Genomic DNA, 22,631 nt, shown 5'->3' with positions numbered 1-22,631 from the left:
TGAGCAAAACAAGTTATTTTGTTTTTACTTTCTTCCCCCTCCAAGTGTATAGGGTTGAACTTGTGTAATGAAACATTTGTGTGATGTGATGACAGTGTAAAAAATAAATGTTATGTACCTCTTAACACAGTCTCTGATCTTAAGACTTAAGTAGACCATGCCATTGAAATTTCCTAACTTGAAGTTATAGAAGCGCTTCTCAAACATAACTATGCATACAAATCTTCTGGGGATCTTGTTAAAATACAAATTCTGATCCAGAAGACCTGGGATGGGGCCAGAGAATTTGCATTTTGAACTAGCCCTCAGGTGATGTTGATGTTGCCAGGCTAAGGACCACACTTTGAGTAGCAAGGAAATACAGAGATGGAAAAAGAGAAAAATCACCAGTCTGGTAGTAAAGGCAGATGATTTCCCTCTCAAATTTCTGAAAATGTAGAATTTTACATTTAACCTATGATATCTGTGATGATGGGAAGCTGAGAGCTTTTACTTCCTACTAGTAGAGAGGTCATTTATCTTGTAAGGAAGAAAGGGAATTATTGGTGTCTTACCATTCTTGGTTGGATCGTACTGGGCACAGCCCACTGCAAGCTTCTCCATTTGAGCACAGCACCTCCACCTCCCGTCCATCCAGAAATTAGGATGATACTTGGGTACCAAACTGTTATTACTCCTCGTTTCTGAAAGGGGTTGGAACCAGCAGAAGAGTTATTTCCAGATCAGTCTACTGAGGGCCACCAACTGGATAACTCCTTGAGATTGGACCAAGCTGTGCGAGTTTGAGTGACCAGTACTCAGAATAGTCAGAAAAAATGGCCCTTCTTCCCAGGCATATACATATACATAGGAGTGCATGTTGGATTTAGGCATCAGCAGATCTGGGTTTCTGTCTGGCTCTGCCTTGGGTTTAGTTGCAGGTCCTTAGGTTGGGCAAAACCCTCAACTGAGCCTCAGTTTCCCCACTGCGCAATGAGGTTGTTAGACTGGATCAGTGGGCCCACCAAAGTGCCTGTGGGTACTGGGAAGACTGAGAAGGTGGGATTCCCACTTTCCATCTCTCCCACCTGCAACCGCAGCAACTTTGCTTTTACCGCTTCTCGGTTTGTAGCTTTAAAGTAAGGTTATGGTCGGGAGAAAAAAGGCTCTACTGCTGGAAAAAAGTGTAAAGCCAGAGAACTCGACAGATTATCTTCAATGCTTCTAGTTTTAACATCCCAGGAGTTAAACCCCCCTCACAGAGGGAGAAGGGCCAATGATCATAGTGGGAGTTCTTTGATTGCTTTTACTTTAGTGTTTGTTCTGTGCCCCGTGACTTTATCCTTGAGATCACTTTCCAGTTGACCCAGAACTTGCTGTTCATGTACCATTTGAAAGATGATAAGGCTTGCGGTTTTTATCTTATTTTTCAGAGAGGGGCATTGTGGCTGCTGAGATTTCAAATGGCTTGCTTACCCTGAGTCCCCATAGCTACTTTGAGACAGATTAATATTTAAACTCAGTTGTCCTGCATTTGCCTGGCTCCCCATCCCAGGGACCTAAACACCATGCTGGTTCTAATTATACTCTCAGGAAGGTGAGCCTTAAGAAATACCCTCACTGATCCTCTGAAGATGTTTAAAGCTAGTTAACATTTATTGGGTGCTGATGATGGGCCAGGCTTTACTCACAGAAGTTCTGGAAGCAGGCACTATTATTATTCCCTCCTACACCCCCTTTAAAAAATAGATGGGGAAATTGAAGCACAGAATGGTTGAGGAAGTTGCCTAAGCACACATGGCTAGTAAGTGGCAGAGCCAGGATTCAAACCCAGGTCATCTAACTGGAGGGTCCATGTTTATATTCGTCACAACATACCAGAAGTCAACAGATGTTTTCTTAAAGGGCCAGAGAGTAAATATTTAGGTTGCTCCCCAGCAGGCAAAGTGTATATATTGTGTAGGTATTTGTATAACCCTTTAAAATGGAACCATTTAAAGATATAAAAATTATCCTTAGCATGGAGCCTTATGAAAACAGGTGGTGGGCTGGGCTCGGCTGACCCTGCCCTGTACTGGTTGTTACCTCTTGGGCCCAGAAAAAAGGTTGGGATCTTCCACCAACACCAAAAGGGAGAAACGTCTGACCATCAGCTACCCTTTATTCTACTGTGGAACCCAAGCCTACTGAGGATCAAAGGGTCTCAGGGACTCAATCACACAGGAGATAAATTACCTTCTTTAAGGGCCAACACCCAGCGCTGCCGGCTGTCGCGGTCTGGGGCAAACACATACAGGAGGTAGTTGTCATGCACGACCTGGAGACACACACAGAGTTCAAGGTGAGCAGTGTGCCCGGAGATGGATGACTGATAGCTGGCACATCTGGCCATTGGGCCAAGAGTGGGGTCTCAGTGTTTGTTGTCAAAAATGGAAACTCTGGGTGATCATGGGACCTGTGTCCTTTTCATCCAGATGTTTGGGTGCTGTGCAGACACAGCTTAAACCTCCACAGCTTAGGCTACTCGTCTCAGGTTCAATGTCATCAGTAAGCCATCACTAAGTTAAAACAGCTGATGAAAGAGTTCTCCTCTTGACAACACCTTTATTTCTCATATAAATTTTTTAGAAAATAAAATCTTTCTGTCATATAAAAGAGTAAGATATTAGATGACAACTGTATAAATGGGATTTTTAAGAACTCTTGATTTTGAAATAATGTAAGACTCCCAAGAAGTTCCAAAAATAGTAGAGTTCCTGGGGACTTTTCACCCAACTTTCCCCAATGTTAACATTTTACATAACCACAGCACATTTTCAAAACCAGGAAACTGACACTGGTCCACTACTTTTAACTAGACTACAGATCTAAAATTTCACCAGTTTTTCCATGCACTCATTCGTAATTGGAATTTTAAGGATAGAAAAATACATGTTATTCCTTTTACTTTCAGCCGTAAAAATTCCAACCCATGGAAGTCACCTTTCTAGTAGGGAAAAAGTATTTTTCTCTAACACTCAGATTGTTAAACAAGAATGATACCATAGGTATGCAAGGAGTTATCCACTTCTCGAGAGCCACAAATGCCAAGGGTAGGAATAAGATTTAGACAATGTGACAACCTACAGACTAAAGATACCATCCACCAGCTCTGTCCAATAGAACTTTCTGCAGGGGTGATAATATTCTATCATTTGTGGTGTCCAATACAGTAGCTACTAGCCATGCATGGCTATTAAACATGTGAAATGTTCATTCATTCAATGTGTTGTAATATGACTCCGAGCTAAAGTTCGAATACTCTTTAATTTAAATGAATTCACATTGAAATTTAAACATCCACATGTGGCTGGTGGCTACTGTATTAAACAGCATGATTCCAGATATTTCTCAGATGGGAAAGTCTGATTCCTTTTAACCCCAGAACCTCCAAATACTTTCTAACCAAGAATTACAATCAGTCACCCCAAATCATGAGTAAACTACTTAAAGACCCAAAGACTTGGGGCCCTTGGTAGTCCCCCCCCAAACCCTGCCACCTCGGAACAGAGTAATTAGGAATTTCCTTGAGATAGGGAAGAGATAAGGGAAAGGAGAATGAGGAATAACAACTTTTTCAGGGTTTTGTGCTTAATCTGTGTCGAATGAATGAGTAATTGAAAGGACACAGCAGCTTTCTTTTGGTTTTGTCTAACTTCTAACCCCCTCCCTGTCTCACCTTCTCTTATAAAGACTGAGGATTTCAACCATCATGTAAGATATGAGAAACTAGTGCCCCCAGGCATGATGGACTTACCTGAAAAGGATACTTATAGTGGCAAGGGATGCTAATGTCACTTTTCACAATCTCAACACATTTGATCCTGGAGAGTTCAATGGAGCCCTTCAATGTGCGCTTCTTCTGTGGGAAGAAAATGCACATCCCAGTTAAAAAGAGAGAAGACAATATTTTTGTTTAGGTTCTTTCCAGAAATCCATTGCTAAGTAAGATCCCAAATGTCCAGAAGCTACCTCAGTGGCTGAGAAGGACACGCTGAGCAGACTCCTAGGAGAACATGCTTTTTGAATTTTCTTGATGGGGTGACTGATTTCCACTCACTGAGCCATGGCATCTTATATCCCAATGACCTCGTGATAAACAGCAGCGTATGCAGAACCTGGACCTGGGATGGGTCATGCACTCCATAGGAAACAGCCACACATGTACCTGTTTTCTCTGCTTTGTGCCTATCTGTCACCTTATCAACTCAGTGATGGAGCTCAGGCCTGACCTGGATGGTGACATATACCTTTAGTGGCCCCTTTCTTTCCTATACCTGGCTTCTCTGTGTCCCTTAGTTATCCCTAGCCCCACAATGACAGTCCTGTAGCACATTCCTAACTCTGCTCTATCACTATCCCTTCTCCACACCTCTACCAAGTCTTTCTGGACCCCGTGTCTCATTCATTGGGAAGCTTGTTAGATGTATTTCCTTGATAACTAACTAATACAATGGTCTTCATGATTTATAATGATGTTACGTGTTACGCATTTGTAAGGGTCCTTGTCCTTGGAGAGTGGATCTCAGGGGATGTTACCCAGTAGGACTGATTCTATTAGTGGGCTCTCAGGCTCCATGGAAGGCCAGTTAGAGAAAACCTTTTGGAGAGCAGAAGCCTTTCACAGGTGCCTAAAATTAGGCTTCCATTGAAAATAGAGTTTTGTTCGTCTGTGAAACCAGTTGCAAGACACTTCTTTACCTCTCACTTCCTAGAAGGAAATAGCGAGTGGTGGTGAACTGGGCAAAAGGTTGGAAAAGGCTAGGTTCAAAGTTGTGCTTTGCCTCGAAGTAGCTCCATGACCTTGGGCAATTCATCTAACCTCCCTGAACTTCAATTTCCACATCTGCTAAGTGGTGATAGTGATTCCTACTTTTTAAGGGTTGATTAGAAAACACAATGGGAAGTGTAATTATGTCATTTATAATAGGTGCCCTCAATAAAGGGTATCCTCTCAATTAAAGAGCTTAAGGAAGTTGTATGGCAAGAGAGTTGTGATATATGAGGGCACTTGGTTGGTAGTCAGTGAGCCATGACATCAATGAGGTCTCCAGAAATGAGATCACCATTTACCTTCCATTTTCTGATACCCAGGCTGGGTGCTGGCCTGTATGTTAGCTGAGGCACAGAACTGAGATTTCAAAAAAGTCAAGATGTGAGAAGTACCTCCTATCAAATACAGGGAAGCTTTCTAGCATTTCTCTTTTAACATTTCTCTCTAAAAGTCTACTTTATTCCTTTTTAAAAGTACAAAATCTATCCGTGGTCATTGTGAGAAATAATACAATATGGAGGTATATGAAGAAAATATTTATAGTACCCCTTTCCACAATGCTGAAGTAGTCAAGGTTAGCCACTTGTAATGCATTTGTCTTTCCCACACATGTTTATAGGATATATACAAATGAAAATGAGCCTCTGCTCCACACAGTGGTCTAAAACCACTTTGTAATCTAGCAATGTATGAAGAGGTCAGCCACTCCTTAAAACCCTCTGAAAACATGTAGAGTCTTCTGCAGCTAGAAACATATACGCTGATCCTACCCATAATCACAGTCTGTGGAATGTTTAATCTGGTTTTCAAAAACAGAAGAGCACAAGGGAGCAGCCATTTCAATAACCATCTGCCACTACGGGTAAACAGGGAGTCTAAGCTTTGAGGTTATCTTGTTTTTGACCTCTGTTGGGTTATTTCCTTGGTAGTACATACAGTGAAATGCAACAAAAGGCTCACAGCAGTAATAGGACGACTCCATTTGCAGACATTTTGTCCTCGGAACCCACTAAGTCCTATGCTCCCCGAGAGTAGAGACCAGTCTCAATCATATTTAAGGCTAATGCATTTACCCATTTGGGAAATATTCGTTGTGGGCCAGCTATGAGCGGGGCACTGCTCTGAGGGCAGGTAACAGAGAGATGGTCACAGCACACTTTCTCAGGGAGCTCACAGTCTAGTTGGGAAGGCAGGCAATATCAGCAAGTGCTATGAAGACCGAGGAACGGGTTGATGCAATCAGCTTGTGATCAGAGCAGGCCTCTCTTGAGGGAGGGAATTTGAGAAAAGATCAGAAGTTGAAAAAGGAGTCAGACATGAGAAGGTCTGGTAGAGTGAGCATCCCAGGTAGAGTGAACAGCAAGAGCAAAAGCTCTGGGGTAGAAAAGTTCGGGGTAAGTGCTGGTTGTCAATAGCCTGAAATCATCATAACCAGGATATAAAGTGGAGGCAAACAGTAACTGGAGTCATGAACAGGGATTAAAAATTCTACATGAAATTTGAAAACAACACTGTTCAATAGGAACATAATGTGAGCCAAATATGTATTTAAAATTCTTTAGTAATCACACTAAGAAAAGCAAAAGGAATCAAGTGAAATTAATTTTAAGAATGTACTTTGTTTAATTTAATACATATCTCTAAACTATTATCACTTCCACAAGTAATCACCACAAAAAATTAATGATATACTACTTTTTTATACTAAGCTTTGGAAAACATTTATTTTACAACACATTACAACATGAAGTGCCACATTCCGAGTGCTCAGCAGCCACTTTACTGGACAGTATGTCTTCAGGATTTCCAAGAGACATTCTCTAAACTCAGATGATCTCCTTTGATTTCTTCATACTTGTTGATTTCAAACATGGATTTTAAGAGGCATTTGTGCCTTAACTGTCTGTCAGGTGAACCTGCTGTCAGGTTTGCTTTTCTGTTGGATGAATTTTATATTCCACTGTCAAAACTCACTCTTATTCCCTAAAAGGTGCTTGGGTTCACCCCTCACAATCCATCCTTCTCAGTCAGTCTCTCCAAAAGCCCTCAGGCCATTCTTTTTGGATCTTACAAGATCAGACAGGTGATAAACAACAGGCCAGCTGTACCTTGCCCCGGCCGGCACCAGGGAGCAGGCAGCGAGCTAAACATAGTTCCTCCTCTGGGAAACAGTGATTGCCTGTAATTATCCCAAACAACTGTGCTATTTCTGAAAAATGCCAGGGTAAAAGCCTCCAAGGAAGCCACAAAAGCCACCAGAGAAAGAGACACACCAAGTAAAACATGCCTTCATTCTTCCTTGTTATTCTGTCTGCATCACTCGAGGTGAGCCACTGAGTATCACTTGGCCTTGTGTCCTTTCTTGGCCATGTTCAAAGCTGTCCTCACATTCCAAGGCTTCACCCCGGACACCTGACATGTGCCCAACACCATCCAACAAGAAGCTGACCCTGTGTATTTGTACAAAGGCAAGCTTGTGAGCATGGCTTTTATATTTCCTTTCTCCTTATGATAATTGTTGTGTAAAATAGAATTTTGGATTGTGACTTTTCAAAGAAAGAGGCAGGGGGAAAAAAAACAAAAAAGTATGCTTTTGCGCACTTATACTTCAGGCATTCAATGCACCATCTTATTTAATCACAATCCTCATTTTAAAGGTGAAACTGAGGTTCAGAGGGGCTGAGTCTCTGAAAGTGGAAGAGCAGTACACAAGTTCAACTCTATGACTCCAGAGTCTTAGTGACTATGCCTCATGGCTTTGCACTAGCCCTGACTTTCCTCAGGAGACTTTCTCCTTCTCCAACCAATACTGAACAATCAATTGCATTACCGAATTCTCCAAGCCAATAGAGATCTTTTTCTGCCCCATTTGGTCATGCGATTCTTATGCTGGATTTCAAAGGGGGAGGGTTTTTCCCATTCCTCAGAACAATGTAGGTCCTCTTCACTCCATAACATTGGCTCTTCGGCTGTTCAGCCAGTCCAGCAGATTACGTTAGTGAGAAGTTATATGCCTGATATCCATGAAAGAGGACATCTCTGCCCGTCTTAAAATCAGCAGAATTTGAGCTTGTGTTCTGGTGGGGCAGAGTGGGACAGAAACAGAGCTTTTAGGTCAGGAAGACCCGTATCTGTCTGACCAATCGTGCAACCTGGGACAAGTGTCTTAACTTCTCAGTTGCTCTGTGTGTGGCTATGTGTTTAAGTGGGAATAATAACAGTCTTAGAATCATGGGTTAGTTTAGAGGACTTTAAAGAATGACATAGGCCCTGGCTGGGTGACTCAGTTGGTTAGTCCATCGTCCCGATATGCCAAGGCTATGGGTTCTATCCCTAGTCAGGGCACATGCAAGAAGCAACCAATGAATGCATAAATAAGTGCAACAATGGATCAATTTTTTTTCTATCTCTCTCTCCTTCCCTTTCTTCCTCCCTCTAAAATAAATAAATAAATAAATAAATAACCTAAACCTACTAGCTAAATAAAATCATTCAAATGATAAACCAATCATTCAAGTGTTACTTTCCTTCTCTAAATGCTGCCCATAAAACAAGACTGTTCTCTTGTCTTTATGTGCCCATGTTTTCTTTGGGGATTTTTTTGGGGGGTGGTGTGGGGGGCAAATATGTAACTAGGAACCACCATTTGAAAAGATAGAATTAATTTTTGATTACTTTTACTGGTGATTTTGACCTTCTGGAGTCATTTGTTTACTTTGCCAATTTTCTGTAAACACAGAGCAAAGCAATGAAAGGGGCCTGTTTCCTGGTCTTCCCAACTTTGTTACAATGTGAGGGCTTAAGATTTGTGCTTCCTCTCCTACTCTCCTGTCCAGGCCTTTCTCAAATACGTAGTCCTTCGCCAAAGGCTTAGTTAACTGAGAGCTTAATGCTTAGCCCCTTCCATAGGAGTTGGGATGAGGACAGGCATGAGAGAACTTAAGCCAAGAGGAACTTCAGGCATCAGCTAAGAGAGTGTTTTTCAAAGGGGAGTGATGTATTTAAGACTCCTGGATCACAGTGTAAACGTAGCCACATGTTGCCTTTATCAGAGTTTCTTTAGGATCAGAAAATCTTTCTGATGATGATTTTAACAACGCATTTCACATATTTTATTCATCGCCTCTACTGGGTTGTAGCATAGCCATCGTACCAATCTAAAATCCCGCAATGACACAATAGAAATTAAAACTGATGTCACGTGAGATGAAACACAGTAACTGACTTGGGGGTTGTTTGCCACGCTCCGGCAGAAGGCTGATATCAGTTCTAAAATTAGTTTCAGGGACCTCCCTGGACTCCAGTTTCATCCCTTCCACAACACGTGCTGGAGGCCATCCACAAATTCCCTCCCGGTCTCCTCTCTCAGCCTTCCGTCTTTTATGACCAAGCGAACCCTCATGCTGCCGGGGAGAGAAGCAGAGATTTGGAAGAAGGAGAAGGCATGGCTTAAAGTCCTATGACTGGTAAAGAGTTGTCTCAGTGCTCTGAGCTTCATTCTCCGAGTCTTTCTGGTTCTTTTAGTTTCTCAGGAGTAGGGGATACAGGAGTAGGACGGCGGCAGCTCAGGACTACTGTGACCCACATTACGCTATAGGAAGTCACCTGACACGTTGCTTGATACCCAATATATGTTAAATCCTACTATATAGGTGGTAGGTTCTTCTACATGCACATCTACGTATGTATTACTATCTCTATAGAAAAAGTAGCCCCTTCTAAACCACAAGTGCAATTTGTAATCAGCTGCTGCTTGTTCCTCACTACCCAGCCCCCATCTTTACCTGAAAACTACCTCCATTAAACTCTGAAGTTCTGGAAAGATCTGGAACTAAGGAAGCAGCTGATTCTGAGGCTCCTGGGCTGACTTCAAGCCAGGAAACTCTGATCCATCCCCCACCTGCCTTTTTTTTTTCTTTTCTCTTTTTCACAAGACCTTTTAGTCAGAGAAACCCGAGTCAACTGGTCTTCCTGCCCTCTCTTTTCACACTGTGGTTGTGCTGTGGGGAACACCCCGGCTTCTCTTCAAGTCTGTCAGCTTGTTGGTAGTAGTACCCTGACTACCTAAAAGAAAAAAGTGAGGATTTTAGGGGAAAAAAAAGAAAAAATAAATTTAAAAAAGGAAAGAAAGGAAAGAAGAAAAAGAAAAAGTTCTGTACTCTCATAATGTCCACAAGGCAATTTGTGATCCTCTGTTGAAATGATGAAAGTATTTTTTTCCATAAGAAATCAGTAAGATCAGATACTCATGTGAGTGGCCCAGAGGTTTGGTAGTTGAAAGTGGAAAGACAGCTTTTCTTTTTATCTCATATCCTTCTATACTGTTTCACTATTTTACCATAACTATGTATTTCTTTTCTTGTATTTAAAAACAGCGAACTAAAATATATAAATATACATCCCTTATAGGATTTATCCTGTGGAAACTTTTGTTTAAAATATATAAAGATGGAGAAAAAAAAGGATGTTCATAGTGGCATTATTTATGACACTAAAAAACCTAGAGAAACTTAAATATCCATCAAAGAGAAATGGTTAAGTTATAGTCCATCCATTCTGTGTCTGCTCTGTAGCCATAATATTAGTGTATGTAATTAGTGTACATTAGTGTATAATGTAAAAAACAAGTTTAGAACAATAGCTGAAGCATCATCTTGCTTTTGGAAAGAATAACCAAATATATATTAGTTTATGCAAAACTCAAAGAAATAATACAGGAAGGAATGTTACTAACACCGGCTCTCCCTTCTGGGTGGCAATGTGGCAGACTTTTGCAATGTAAGTGACATATTTCTATAATATCTGAAGTTTTTACAGTGAGCATGTAAGTTTACTTAGCAGAAAAATTAAAACACTATTTTAAGGCAGTCAGAAAATTTTAAAACACCACACTGTAATACCAATTTCGCAGGTGACTAGGGGAGAATTATCAGGGGTACATATCAAACACTGGGTGTGCAAAGTGATGCAGCTCTGCCCTGTAGCCTCATGACCTCATTAGCAGTAAGCAGCAGCCAGGAAGCACCTGTCACCTGCTCTTCTGTATCCATGGAGGTTCGAGTTCATGACAGGCGCTCTTATGTTCTTCTTGAGCAATAGCCATTTTCTTCATAAATTCGAATGAAGCAACTCTGTGTGCTTTTATGTGGGTATATTTATTGTAGAAGTGAAGCAATAATTCAGGAGTAACTTCCAAGCCTCATTCATATTTGATCAAGATATTAGTGAGCCTCACCTTTAAAAAGCATGTTTGTTTAAATTTGCTTACAAACGTGGGCAGGAAGAAAAGGACTTCTGCAGAAACTAAGAGCAAGAACTAAGTGCTATGCGCCAGTAAAAAGCAGGGCATCACAGCATCCTGTACATTTTATATCTGTGTCTCTGGCCTGTGAACGCTCTTTCAAAGCCCTCTTTCTTTTCAGAATATCATGATATGAGATTTTTAAATAAATATGGAAGAGTATATTTTCGTATGTACTTTTGAAGCGCTGGAGAGTTGGTTGTCAAAGAATGCAAATTAATAACCATTTTGTTGCATTTTAAGAAATAACTCCTTGTGCCAGAGGTGACATTTGATTAATATTTGTTAATTGGTTTATTGAGGGAACAGCAGATAAAACCAAGTGTAGAGCAGAAAGTCTATTTGTAGAACTAAGACAAAATTCTCACTATAAATGGAAAGGCATGCATTTTTAGCTAATGTCGATGTCTATCTGTAAATTCATGATATCTTTGAAGAGAGATATAATCACATAGTTTCTATTTTTTTTGAGCTCGAAGTGTCTTTAGACATCATTCCATCAACATCTAACTTTATATATTAAATATTTGACTTCAAGGTGAAACAGCTTTCTAAATTAGCTTTCTTTTCATTTCTACTAATCAATTTACACTCTGAGGAGACTGAGGTCATAGAATTGGAAGGCACCTTGGAGACTATTGCAGGTCAAGGGGCAGGCATAGAGGGTAGGGTTGTGGTGTTCTCACTTCAAGCACAGCCTTTCCTCTTCTATCTGTTTCATATGTGAGCATGGAGATGACATGTATAATTTTGTACCGAGAGGGGGTTCCATGCTTTAGGAAGTTTGAAAACCACTGATCTAGTCCAATCCCTTGATATTATGGACAAGAAAACTAAATCCCAGATAGAATAAGGAATTGACCAAGGTCACCCAGGTTGATTAGTGCCGGGTGTTCAGCCTATTAACCTGCCATGTGGTTGCTTTGTCACTTCATCACACTTTTCTAAAATTACAGAATTACAGCACGTCTGAGACTTTCAGTCCTTTAGGCCATATCTAAAATTAGAACTGAGTGCTGACCGGTGTGGCTCAGTTGGTGTGACTCAGTTGGTTGGGCATCATCCTGCAAAGTGAACAGTTACTGGTTCAATTCGCAGTCAGGGAACATGCCTGGGTTGCGGGCTTGGTCCCCAGTCGGGGCGCTCATGAGAGGCGACCCATCAATGTTCTCATGCATTGATGTTTCTCTCCCCTTCGTTCTTCCTGCCTTCCCTTCTCTCTAAATATAGATACATAAAATATTTTTTAAAAATTAAAGATGACCTCTATGGAGCAGTAAAAAATGGCTTATGTGATAACTTTCTGTGCTTCATTATCTTCTAAATAAAGACACTTGATGATCTAACCCAAAGAGCTCATTCATACATATCTTTCAGATCCCTCAAAATGATCAAGTAGGGAGACCAATGTTTTGCAGAGTAGGAGGCTTTTCCACACCCCTTAAGTCCCACTGTACAGGTGGTGGGTTCATCTACATATACATGACTGACTTGAAATCAAATCATCTTACTCATGTATAAAATATTACATATTTCCCCCCTCTTTTATCTTAACACTAAAACCCTATGAAAACAGTGAACTTGAAAACTGCCACAACAATGGATTTTTTAAAATTATACTTCCTTCTTAGAAACACTCTCTAATGGTTCTGGTAACTTTTGGTGGCCCCTTGCATTGCTTCAGTCTCTTTGGAAGAGGATGTAGCAGCAAATGATAGAGGCCGTAAGTGTTCTTATCCTGTGACACTGTTATCTAATGTGTGGTACTCTATCTTAAGGGGCTGATTTTTAAAAGGAGACAGTCCTGTTTTAGGTATACTATTACTTTTCAATGTGTTCATTATACCTGGAAACAACCTGAAATGTCAAACCATAGATGATAAATTCATCAATCTGTTCAGACACGTGAAATAGATAAGTATGTCTCTGAAGTGAACCAACTCAATTATTAAAATTGATGTCTTCAGCCAAAAGAGTTATGAGGGACATTTTGTGTGTAATTGTTTTGTTCGTTTTTTAAAACAATATATGAAGGCTCGCTGCCCTGTCTTTTCAGATTAATCAAAGTGGATTTAACCAGATTCTAACTTGTTTTTGGTCCTCGCTGCTCTAGACTGCCTGGGCTCAGTGTTGGTCTTGAGGCAGGTTAGCCAGTAGGCGCTTTCCCACCAAAATGTGGAGTGGAATGATTCTGGACCAAGTGCCCCCCAGGAAGAGGGATGCTATAATGAAGTTAAAACATAAAATAACTGACAGGCAACTCAGGGATGCCCATAGCATACTACACAATAGATCAGAAGAATTCATCAGTATAGACCAGTGATTTTTCAACCAGTGTACTGTAAGAATTTTTAAAACATGCCATACCTGACTATTTAGTCAGGGCACTGACCTCTTTTCCCTTAGACTGTAGACAAACAAACAAACAAAAACCAACACAACAAGTGCCATTTGGTGTGACTGAATCAGAATTATACCAATTATTTTTGCTGGATTGGTAAAAAATATATTTGTTGGTGTGCCACAGAATTTTAGTAATTAGAATAGTTTATGTGTGCCATGAGAGGGAAAAGGTTGAAAATCGCTGATCTAGAGCACCACAGTGGCCTCAGCCGGCTTCCCGGCTTCTACTCTTACCCCTTGTATAATCTGTCATCCCCACAGGCGTCAGATATAAATTCCTGCTCTGACCATCCTTCTTCCCCGTCGGCCCCAGCTTACTGCTTAGTTCTTTCCACAGAACCTACCAGTCTGTATCTGCCCCATGTATTTATATACTTGTATGTTGTCTGCCTCCTCTACTAGCATATGAGCTTCTGAAGGCAGACACCTTATCTTGGTTTTTAACCACTGTAATCCTTGCATCTAACACAGAGTTCAGCACTTGGTAGGTGCTCACGAAATGTTTGCTGAACAAATGAATAAATCTAAATATGCCAAAACAGAAACGTTTCTTAGATACCGTGTTAAGTAAAAATGAATACATAAGCATAAAAAAGCTTTGGCACCATACGGGGTGGGGCAAAAGTAGGTTTACAGTTGTGAGTACAGGAAAAGAAACAGAGTTTATTCCTTTTTTTTTTTAAGTTAATAAATTTTTACTTAAGGTATTTCACATGTTCTGAGTCCTTTCACTAACTTGTTCCTCCTGAGTTTGAGCCGCAATCCCCTTATTGCTCAATCCAGTTGCCCTGCAGAGTTTATTTTTATATTATTACTTATTAGTTATTGTATTATTTTCCATATGAATAACTGTACAGTAAACCTACTTTTGCCCCACACTGTATATGTAATATTTGGGGGAAAAAAGTACTATACTATTGGAATTTTTATTAACAGGTAGATATAATTTCTGTGACTTTTTATATATAAAAATACAAACAAATTTATATTTATAAATTTACAAATATTAAAATATAGTGAGAAACCTACTTATAAATAACTGTAGGTTAATGGGGATAAAGTGGCAACATAAGACTTGGGATCAGGTTTTTATTTTATTAACATACTGATAATTTTTACTGAATTTCAAGAAACCAAGCAGACATTTGATCTAAAAAGGGAATTTTGTATGCATGGTAAACCATTTCAGGGCTTCTGTTTCCTTCTCTGGAACACTTTAAGTGAGGTCCCCAGAGTCATGAAGACAACCCCAGACTGATGTCTGGATGGAACTTTGGTCCTGGAAGAGCTTTCTTCAGCAGGCCTAATAACTCATGGATGAGTGGAAGAATTTATCACTGGTTTGTTAAGAAAATGGGAGAAAGAATTTTCTATCTGGCTGATGAAAATTTAAGAACTTTAAAAGGGTTTCCTATGGGCTCCATTACTAAGTTTGAAATGAAGATGTCTTGTAGTCCATGGACCTCATACTTCAGGAGACTCTTGTGCTTTCTATTTAAAATGAGTCAGGAACTAAACCTTCAGATTTTTAGTATTGCTCTGTGACCTATTTTTCTGCAGAAACTCATTAACGGATGCACCAGTCCCTGAGCAGTGAGAATCAAGTCTAATTTTAATGTGGGAGTATTTCCTTCCAAAACAAAAATTCTCTAGCCCTATCTCCATAAATCAGCAACATCACATCACACAGGCAGATATCAATTCACAAAGAAACTCCATTAAGGCCGACATGGAAGTGGCTTGAATTGCAAAGAACTCTGCTTTGCATTCTTACTTTTCTTCGTCTGGCTAGACAAGGCCCACAGTTTTAGCCCCCAGAAGCTCTTCTGAATTCAGTTTGAGTTATGTGACCTTCATTCACTCACTGAGTATTAGCTGACCACCATTGTATCTCATGTTGATAATGCAGTGATGGGCAAGGTAATCAAGATTCCTGGTCTCAGAAAACAACTTCCAGTGGGTTTGCAGACAGAAAACAAACAAGGAGGCACATCAGTAGATGTATTGACATATCTATTGTTTTAGAAGAAAAAAAATAAAGAGAATCCTGGGAAAATATTTAAAGATATGGGAAACACTAAAGAACCAGCACTGCAAAAATTTGAGGTGTTCCTGATAGTGAGAAAGGCTAAGGCAAAGATCCTGAACTTGCAGGACCCCAAGAGCGAGTGCCCCCTCAAGTGGACTTCTCCCTTGGCCACCCTAGTTCTGACCCTGTATAAAGGCCCTAGGAGGAGCATTATCTTGGGGTATCCAAAATTCAAAGAGAAGGTCGATGGGACAGGAGAGTGATGGGTAAAGGAAAGTGTGATGTCAAGTGAAATCAGAAAGGTGGTTAGGGACCACAAGATGAAGAGTTTTGTAGGTGATACAATTTATTTAAATACTCAAAATAGCCATGGAGGGCTTTAAAGTAGGGGAAAATACCTGCTTTATCATTTTAAACGTTTATTCCAGGTTTTGCATGGATATAGATCGTATGGAGTGTCAAGTGTCAGCAAGAGCCCAGCTAGAAGGCAAGTCAATCGTGTAGGAGGGAGGTAGAGAGAGACCATGGCTGGTGAAAGTCTCAAGCAAAATGCTCAGGTGACTTTAAGAGTATTATCTACAAAGGGTTTAGCTGTAAAAGGCAAGGGGAAGATGAGGTTAAGGACAGAAAAGAACAAAGTTCTTGGGTTCTCTTAAAAAGAGTTGGGGTAAGTGTGGCTGGCCTACCTCCTGGTTCCTTCACCTAGCTCTCTGACCCGGCTTTGAAAATTCCAGTCTCCTGATCCTCCTGTTCCTCAGTCCAAGGCTAGGCCATGAACTGCTACCTCTGCAGGGTCTTATTTACTTACTCCTATACTCAGGGATTTCCTGTGTAAAGTCCTATATCACTTGCTTTGCTCTCTACTCTTTGTCATTGAGCCTGGTTTTGTTAAGGTTCATTGGTGTAACCCTGACATCTCCCACTGTATCTATACCTCATGTCCTTTCTCCTTTCTTTAGTCCCTCCGTCCCTCCCTCCTTTTCTTCCTTCCACAAATAATTAGTGAATAAATAATATGTGTCAGGCATAGTCCTAGACATTGTTGGTGCCATCTTTAGCAAATTGGGTACCTGCCCTCATAAAGCTTATTACCTAACAGAGGGTAGGGTGGGGGAATGACATTAATACAATGGTCATATTAATAAGTGGGTGACTACAACTTTTGCATGTGCGCTGAAGAAAGGGTATGTATATGTTGCTATGGCAGAGCCTAACAAAAGGAGATGATCTAGTCTAGGGGAATCAAAGAAGGTGTTCCCAAGCAAGTGACATTTAAAATGGAGGCCTTAAAGTTGAAGAAAATCTTGTCTGGCTGTAGCCCAGAAAGGCGGGAGGAAGAGGGACATGAACTGAGTTAAAGGAGACCATGTTATAGATTCTGGTGTTCACTGTTAGGGCAAAGGAGAGAACCACTGAAAGGACAAGTCACCTTCTGATGATGGGCATCAGGACATGGTCACTGTCAACGTGTTAAATGCTCACACTGGCTACTGTGCAGAGAATGGAGTGGGGGGTGGTGTGGAGTGTGCACAAGGACACGGGAGGTGGCTGTGGTCCCAGGTAAGAGCTCTGGCCTCTTCCATGAGGAAGGTAACTGGAGGAAATGGAGAGAAGTGGACAGAGTCTAGAGGAAATTAGGAGGCTCTCATTTCTTTGTGGGCACAAAGGAGGGCGCTCCTTGAAGTGAATGAAGACAAAGGTGTGCTGTGGAGTCTATGTGGAAATGATAACGCTCATAACATACTTCATGGCAGAAGAACCCTGTGGCATGGGAGTGTTCTTACTTCGTGGACCTCAGAGCAAGAAGGCACTGCCCACTTTGTAATAGCCCAGGGGAGTCCTGAGACACCTACACGTAGCAACTGCTAATAGTAAGAGGCTCTGTTAAACAGGGAGGCTGTGTAGGCTCTGGAGACATATGGAACCTCAGGCAAGTTATTTAAATTTGCTTTGCCTCAGTTGCCTGATCTGCAAACAGAAGTAATAATAGTGCTTACTTTTCAGGGTGATTGTAAGAATTAAGTGAAATAACCCACATTTAGCACAGTGACTGACAAGTGGTCAGTGCTCAGTAAATATTAGTTATTATTATTATTATTAAAATAATGGGTGACTCCCCATCTCATGAAAAGAAAACAAGATCAAGAAGGGCCGTTTAATCATTTTAAAACATGCCAATAGCTTTCTGGAGGGTCACACAGCATTAAGCAACTTACATTAAGACACATAGCTCTTTAAAGTGGCGAAGCTGGTCTTTGACAGCTGTCTAACACCAGGAGCTGTATGTGGTTTTGACCACGATACAGTCATCCCCTCCTGTCATTTTAAGTTCAGGATGGATGCATGTTACAAGAGCTGGTTCTGCTGCTAGATCAGACTGTAGGCTAAAGGGAAGAGTCCATGAGGAGTGGTGACCCTTATTCAGACAGCGACTACAATGGTGATCCTGATGGTTCATCTCATCCCACGTAAATGGTAATGGCTTCAGTGACATAGTGAGCCAGATGCAGAGTCATGAAAACAGGGAAAACTTTCCAGTTCTCCTGAGGACCTTGCAGAAGATTGAGATGGTACTATTATCATGCCAAGTTTACGACATACTTTTGTCATGAAATACTCACATCACTTGAGGTAGGTAGTATCGGGGCTCTTATAAATAGGAAACAGAGGCTTTCCAATGTTAAATATTTTGCCCATATCAAGAAAGTGATAGAGGCAGGACTTGAATCTAGGTCTGGTTGTCTAGACTGGCCTCACCAGGCTGAGCTTGTTTGCATCCATGCTGCCCCTTCTGGCCTGTGCTGACTCAGAGTACCCAAGGCCCTCTCTTTGACTCCTGAAAAGGACCTGGTGCTGGTCATGTGCAGCTATGCATGTTGCTCAGTCAATGCCTACCTCTCCAGAGATTATTTGTATTTAGCGGCCAATGGTGTGCTGGAAATGGCTTGTTAGTGGCTCATGAGAGCTGACTGTTAATTTTCAGGAATTTTGTGAGCCAGTAGACATCACATCAGTAGTTTGCCATTGGCTGTGATGGGAGTATTTACACCAGAGAAAGCAGCAAACACTGTGAATCGGGGCTCCCCAATACTCTACTGTCACTACCACTACCATGGCTGTTGAACATTTACCAACACACCACCAGGCCCTAATTTTTCATTGTCTTCTGTTAAAACATGTCCAGCATCAGGGAGCACTTAGCAAAGAAATGGGCAAGCACAGGGGAGCAGCTGATACCATGCCGGCCAGTGAGACCACCTGCCAGCTCTATGCTTCTTTCTGGGCCACTGCTGTAGCAGGACGGAGGGGCCTTCTGGCCCTGCTGCAAATGCCTGCACATCTCAGTAGAGGGAACAGACACCAGAACTAAATCCACGTTAAAGTAAAATGCTCAGCCAGTATTTTAATGACAGTAGACACTGATATTTAAAGTTAGAGAAAACCATACTTCACTTAAAAAACTACAAAATTTGTCGCTGAAGAGGCAGAAGGACTATTTTTCATAGAATGTCATAAATCTAGGATTTTAGAGCTGCAAACTTAGGAACATAATTTTACAACTGAGAAAAGAGAGAAAGAAGCTGAAACCTTGAGAGGGTCAATGATTAGCTCAGCATCACATATCTCGTGATGCATGTCTATTTCTCCCTAACAAACTTGAATTTAGCCACAGAATAGAAGGACTCCAGAATCCTGATAATAAGCTTGACTTTAAAGAATCCTCTGTTGTTTCTGTTCATTTGAAAATAAATATGTTATTCCAGTCTGCTGGTTCCTTCAGAGACATGATGATGTCACAAATAGATAATTTTTAATTATGTGTTTACTAGGTGACAGGACTTATTTAAGCACTTTATATGTTAGGTTGAGCTACATAAAACTGTTAATAGCAGACCTTTTTTGATCTACCAAAGGGTGATTTCAAATAGTTCAGTCTAAATACATTCTCTCTGTTAATCTTTACCATCATCCCATGAAGTGAATACTATTATCATACCCATTTTATGGGAAGAACAAAGCTTTAATTTAAAGACAGAAAGTTTCGTCCTGGATGGGTAGCTCAGTTGGCGAGAGCATTGTCCTGATAAGATAAGATCGTGGGTTTGAACCGTGGTCAGGGCGCATACAAGAATCAACCAATGAATGCATAAATAAGTGGAACAACAAATCAATGTCTCTCTCTCTCTCTCTCTCTCTCTCTCAAAATCAATAAATAAACATTTAAAAATAACAAATAAAAACAAAACACTTCTTCCCACAAGTGTAAGTGCTATTCTTATTTACTGATAATGCACAAGGCACTCTTGTGTGTAGATCAAGGGCACTACACAATGGCACATATCTAAGGCATGAATATAAGCCATAGACATTAAAAACAAGAAATTTGATGATTGTGCATCATATATCTGCTATATTTCACACAGAAATGTTAGAAACTAGAGCTCAGGGCTCCCCAGAATGAATTAATTGCCCTGTGATATTTCATAATGATCAAATGAAAAAGCAGAGTGATTTTACAACATTGTTGTCATACAAATTACAACCAAGGCAATTTTGAATCAAAACCTTCTGATTGTGAGATTATTTGCAATTAATATTGTCTTGAATTTGCAATTAAAGAGTTCACAAACAGCGATGCTGCTCAGAAATAATTTACACTAACACAATAAGATGATGCTCCTTTGAGTCTGAAAACAAATGGATGAAAACTGTAAAGCGGGCTTTAAAAATATTTAAAGGCAAATGACTGCACTTTCAATATGAAACAAGAACTTCTAATATCCTATGTACAATAAGAAATTGACCGATGGCATATGTTTTATCAGCTCGATATGATGAATCCTCCAAGCAAAAAACTTTCTGACTGGCTCTCTAGTAATTTAATCAACAAATATTTACTGAATACCTACACAAGGAGCCTTGCACATAAGAAACTCCATATGTTTTCTGATTAATTGTTGATTGTTATTAGTAAGAATCTGCTGAAAGTAAGCATGTGTTTTCCCCTTTAAAAAGAGGCAGTATTATTTCACCCGAAACTTTATGACAGTCCTGCCTCACTCAGGATTGTATTTCATCGAACACTTCAAAATAATCCCAAATCATGCCTACACCTACTAAGTCTGGTCCCAACAAAAAATTGGAGCACCTTGGTCTCTAAGTGACCTCCTAATGTAATTTCCCTTTCAGTAAAAAATAGGTGGAAAACACATGTCTTCTTCCCTCATTACAGAAAAACAATACAATGATAAAGTAAAAAATCAAACATGCTTAAAAAATTGCTGAAGAAGGCTACAGAAGTGCTACTTCACAGAAACAAAGGATTTTTAAAGAGGAAAGCAGTGTTTGTAGGTGGTGTTTCCAGTCCTTTAATTTTGTAGGAAAGGAACCTGACACAGAAGGAAGAGACATCTGCCCGTGCTTACCTACCTAGAGGGAGGTCAAGTTTGGTCTCCTGATCCCCTGCCAGGTGCTTTTTGTACCAAACTACAGTTTTGATCATTCATGTTGCTTTTGTTATTATTGATGTTATGGAATATAAGGATGTCTTTAGATATATAAAAAGAGTGACTTAGCTAAGAGCTGTAATCTTCTGGATAAGAACTGCTGGTCTGTACTGCATAACACTTTGTGTACGATAATCCTAGTCTCCTGAGTAGTTTTTCAGGGACAAAAAGGTTTACCACTGTGCCTTGCAAATTTTAGACAATTAAATGCCCAGAAAATATTTTCCCAAGCTCTCAGGTGAGTGATGACCATTGAGACAAACAGAAGTGAATTCAGAAAAATGTTGACACCAAATTCATCACTTAACCATTCCAAATACTAGTTTTACCCAGTATAACACTAAGGAAACTGGGCAAGATCATCACTCAGGTCCCAATGGGTGCTGGTAGTTTATTAATCTCTGTCTCATAAAATGTAACATATTTCAAATGAAGTTTAAATTCTATCTAATCATAAATTTACCACATGAAGTATTATAATTTAAACATTAAACTCAAACTGGAAGGGGAAAGAAGCTAATAAATATTAAATTTACTCTTGTATAGTTTTTAGAACTGAAATCACCTAATACAAACAAACCACCTCTTGACTTTTCTCCACATTCTCTTTCAGATCACTCTCGTTGGACTTTCTAGGTTGTTATAACAAGCATGTCTGTGTCCCCTGGTGTCCTAATTTCATTCCATGATTCAGCCCCATGGAAATAGAAAATACTGTTTACAAAAAAGGCAAAAACAACCAAGTTCTCACATACCCCATGACGGTCCTCAAAGTATGCCAGGCTGGTTTTAGTTAAAACAAAGAAGCGGACTTTAAAGTTTGAGGGAGAAGTTCTTCTCTTCTGTTGGGATTTCTTGATGAGCTGTTCTTCTAGGATGATAAAGTTGTTCATGATCCAGATCTTGAAAAGTGGTGCCTCTTGAGCATCAGCCCTCAGCACAAGCAGAAGAAACAGCTTTGGAGCAAGGAATGCAGTGGGGAGGCAGTTGATCTTGAGAGAGTTGGCCAAAGGCAACTTGCCTCCAGCGTTATCTGTCTATCAATGTTCAGTCAACATCACTGAGCTTCTTCTCTGATGTCAAAGCCATAACCACATCCTTTCGAAATTCATGAAACTAAGAGGCATATGTAAAAAAATACACATACTCTTGGCTATATAGTTTGAAAATGATACTTGAAAAACCTTAGGCTCAAAATGATATGAGGATTAGAGTTTAATCTTTATAGTTCCTGGTTTAGCCCATGTGACAGTCAAGGCATGGAGCACCAGGGGTAGGAACGTGGGCTCTGCAGCCAGTGGACGTAGTTTGTGTATTAGTTTCCCCTTGCTGCTGTAACAAATGACCACAAACTCAGTGGCTCACAAATTTATTATTTTACCATTCTGTAGGTCAGAGTCCAAAATGGGTCTCGCTGGTCTAAAATCAAGATGTCAGCAGGGCTGGGATTCTTCCTGGAGGATCTCCAGGGTAGCATCTGTTTCCTTGCCCTTTCCAGCTTCTAGGACCACCCACATTCCTTGGCTCATGGCCCTCTCCCCCCTCTCAAAACCAACAACAAACAGCAGGCCAAGTCCTCTCATCTCATACAGCTATAAG

The 22,631-nt window shown here is 40.5% G+C and overlaps 1 protein-coding gene across 1 annotated transcript in view; it reads right to left on the bottom strand.

The window, feature by feature from the left end:
• Positions 1 to 21,983, bottom strand: part of ITK (IL2 inducible T cell kinase) — a 54,078-nt gene extending 32,095 nt beyond the window's left edge. Inside the window, exons 1-4 of the mRNA XM_090288490.1 lie at positions 21,788 to 21,983; positions 3,776 to 3,880; positions 2,215 to 2,296; positions 555 to 683 (exon numbers count right to left, since the gene is read on the bottom strand). Coding sequence (XP_090144616.1) covers positions 555 to 683; positions 2,215 to 2,296; positions 3,776 to 3,880; positions 21,788 to 21,925 — 454 coding nt within the window. The 5' untranslated portion in view covers positions 21,926 to 21,983. The remainder of the gene's footprint in view (positions 1 to 554; positions 684 to 2,214; positions 2,297 to 3,775; positions 3,881 to 21,787) is intronic.
• Between the last annotated feature and the right edge of the window lie 648 nt (positions 21,984 to 22,631).

Source organism: Furipterus horrens, unplaced genomic scaffold (assembly GCF_987537825.1).
Source record: "Furipterus horrens unplaced genomic scaffold, mFurHor1.1.pri manual_scaffold_10, whole genome shotgun sequence".
Classification (NCBI taxonomy): domain Eukaryota; kingdom Metazoa; phylum Chordata; class Mammalia; order Chiroptera; family Furipteridae; genus Furipterus; species Furipterus horrens.
Note: the sequence above shows the minus strand (reverse complement) of the source record. Positions and strands in the feature narration are given on the sequence as shown.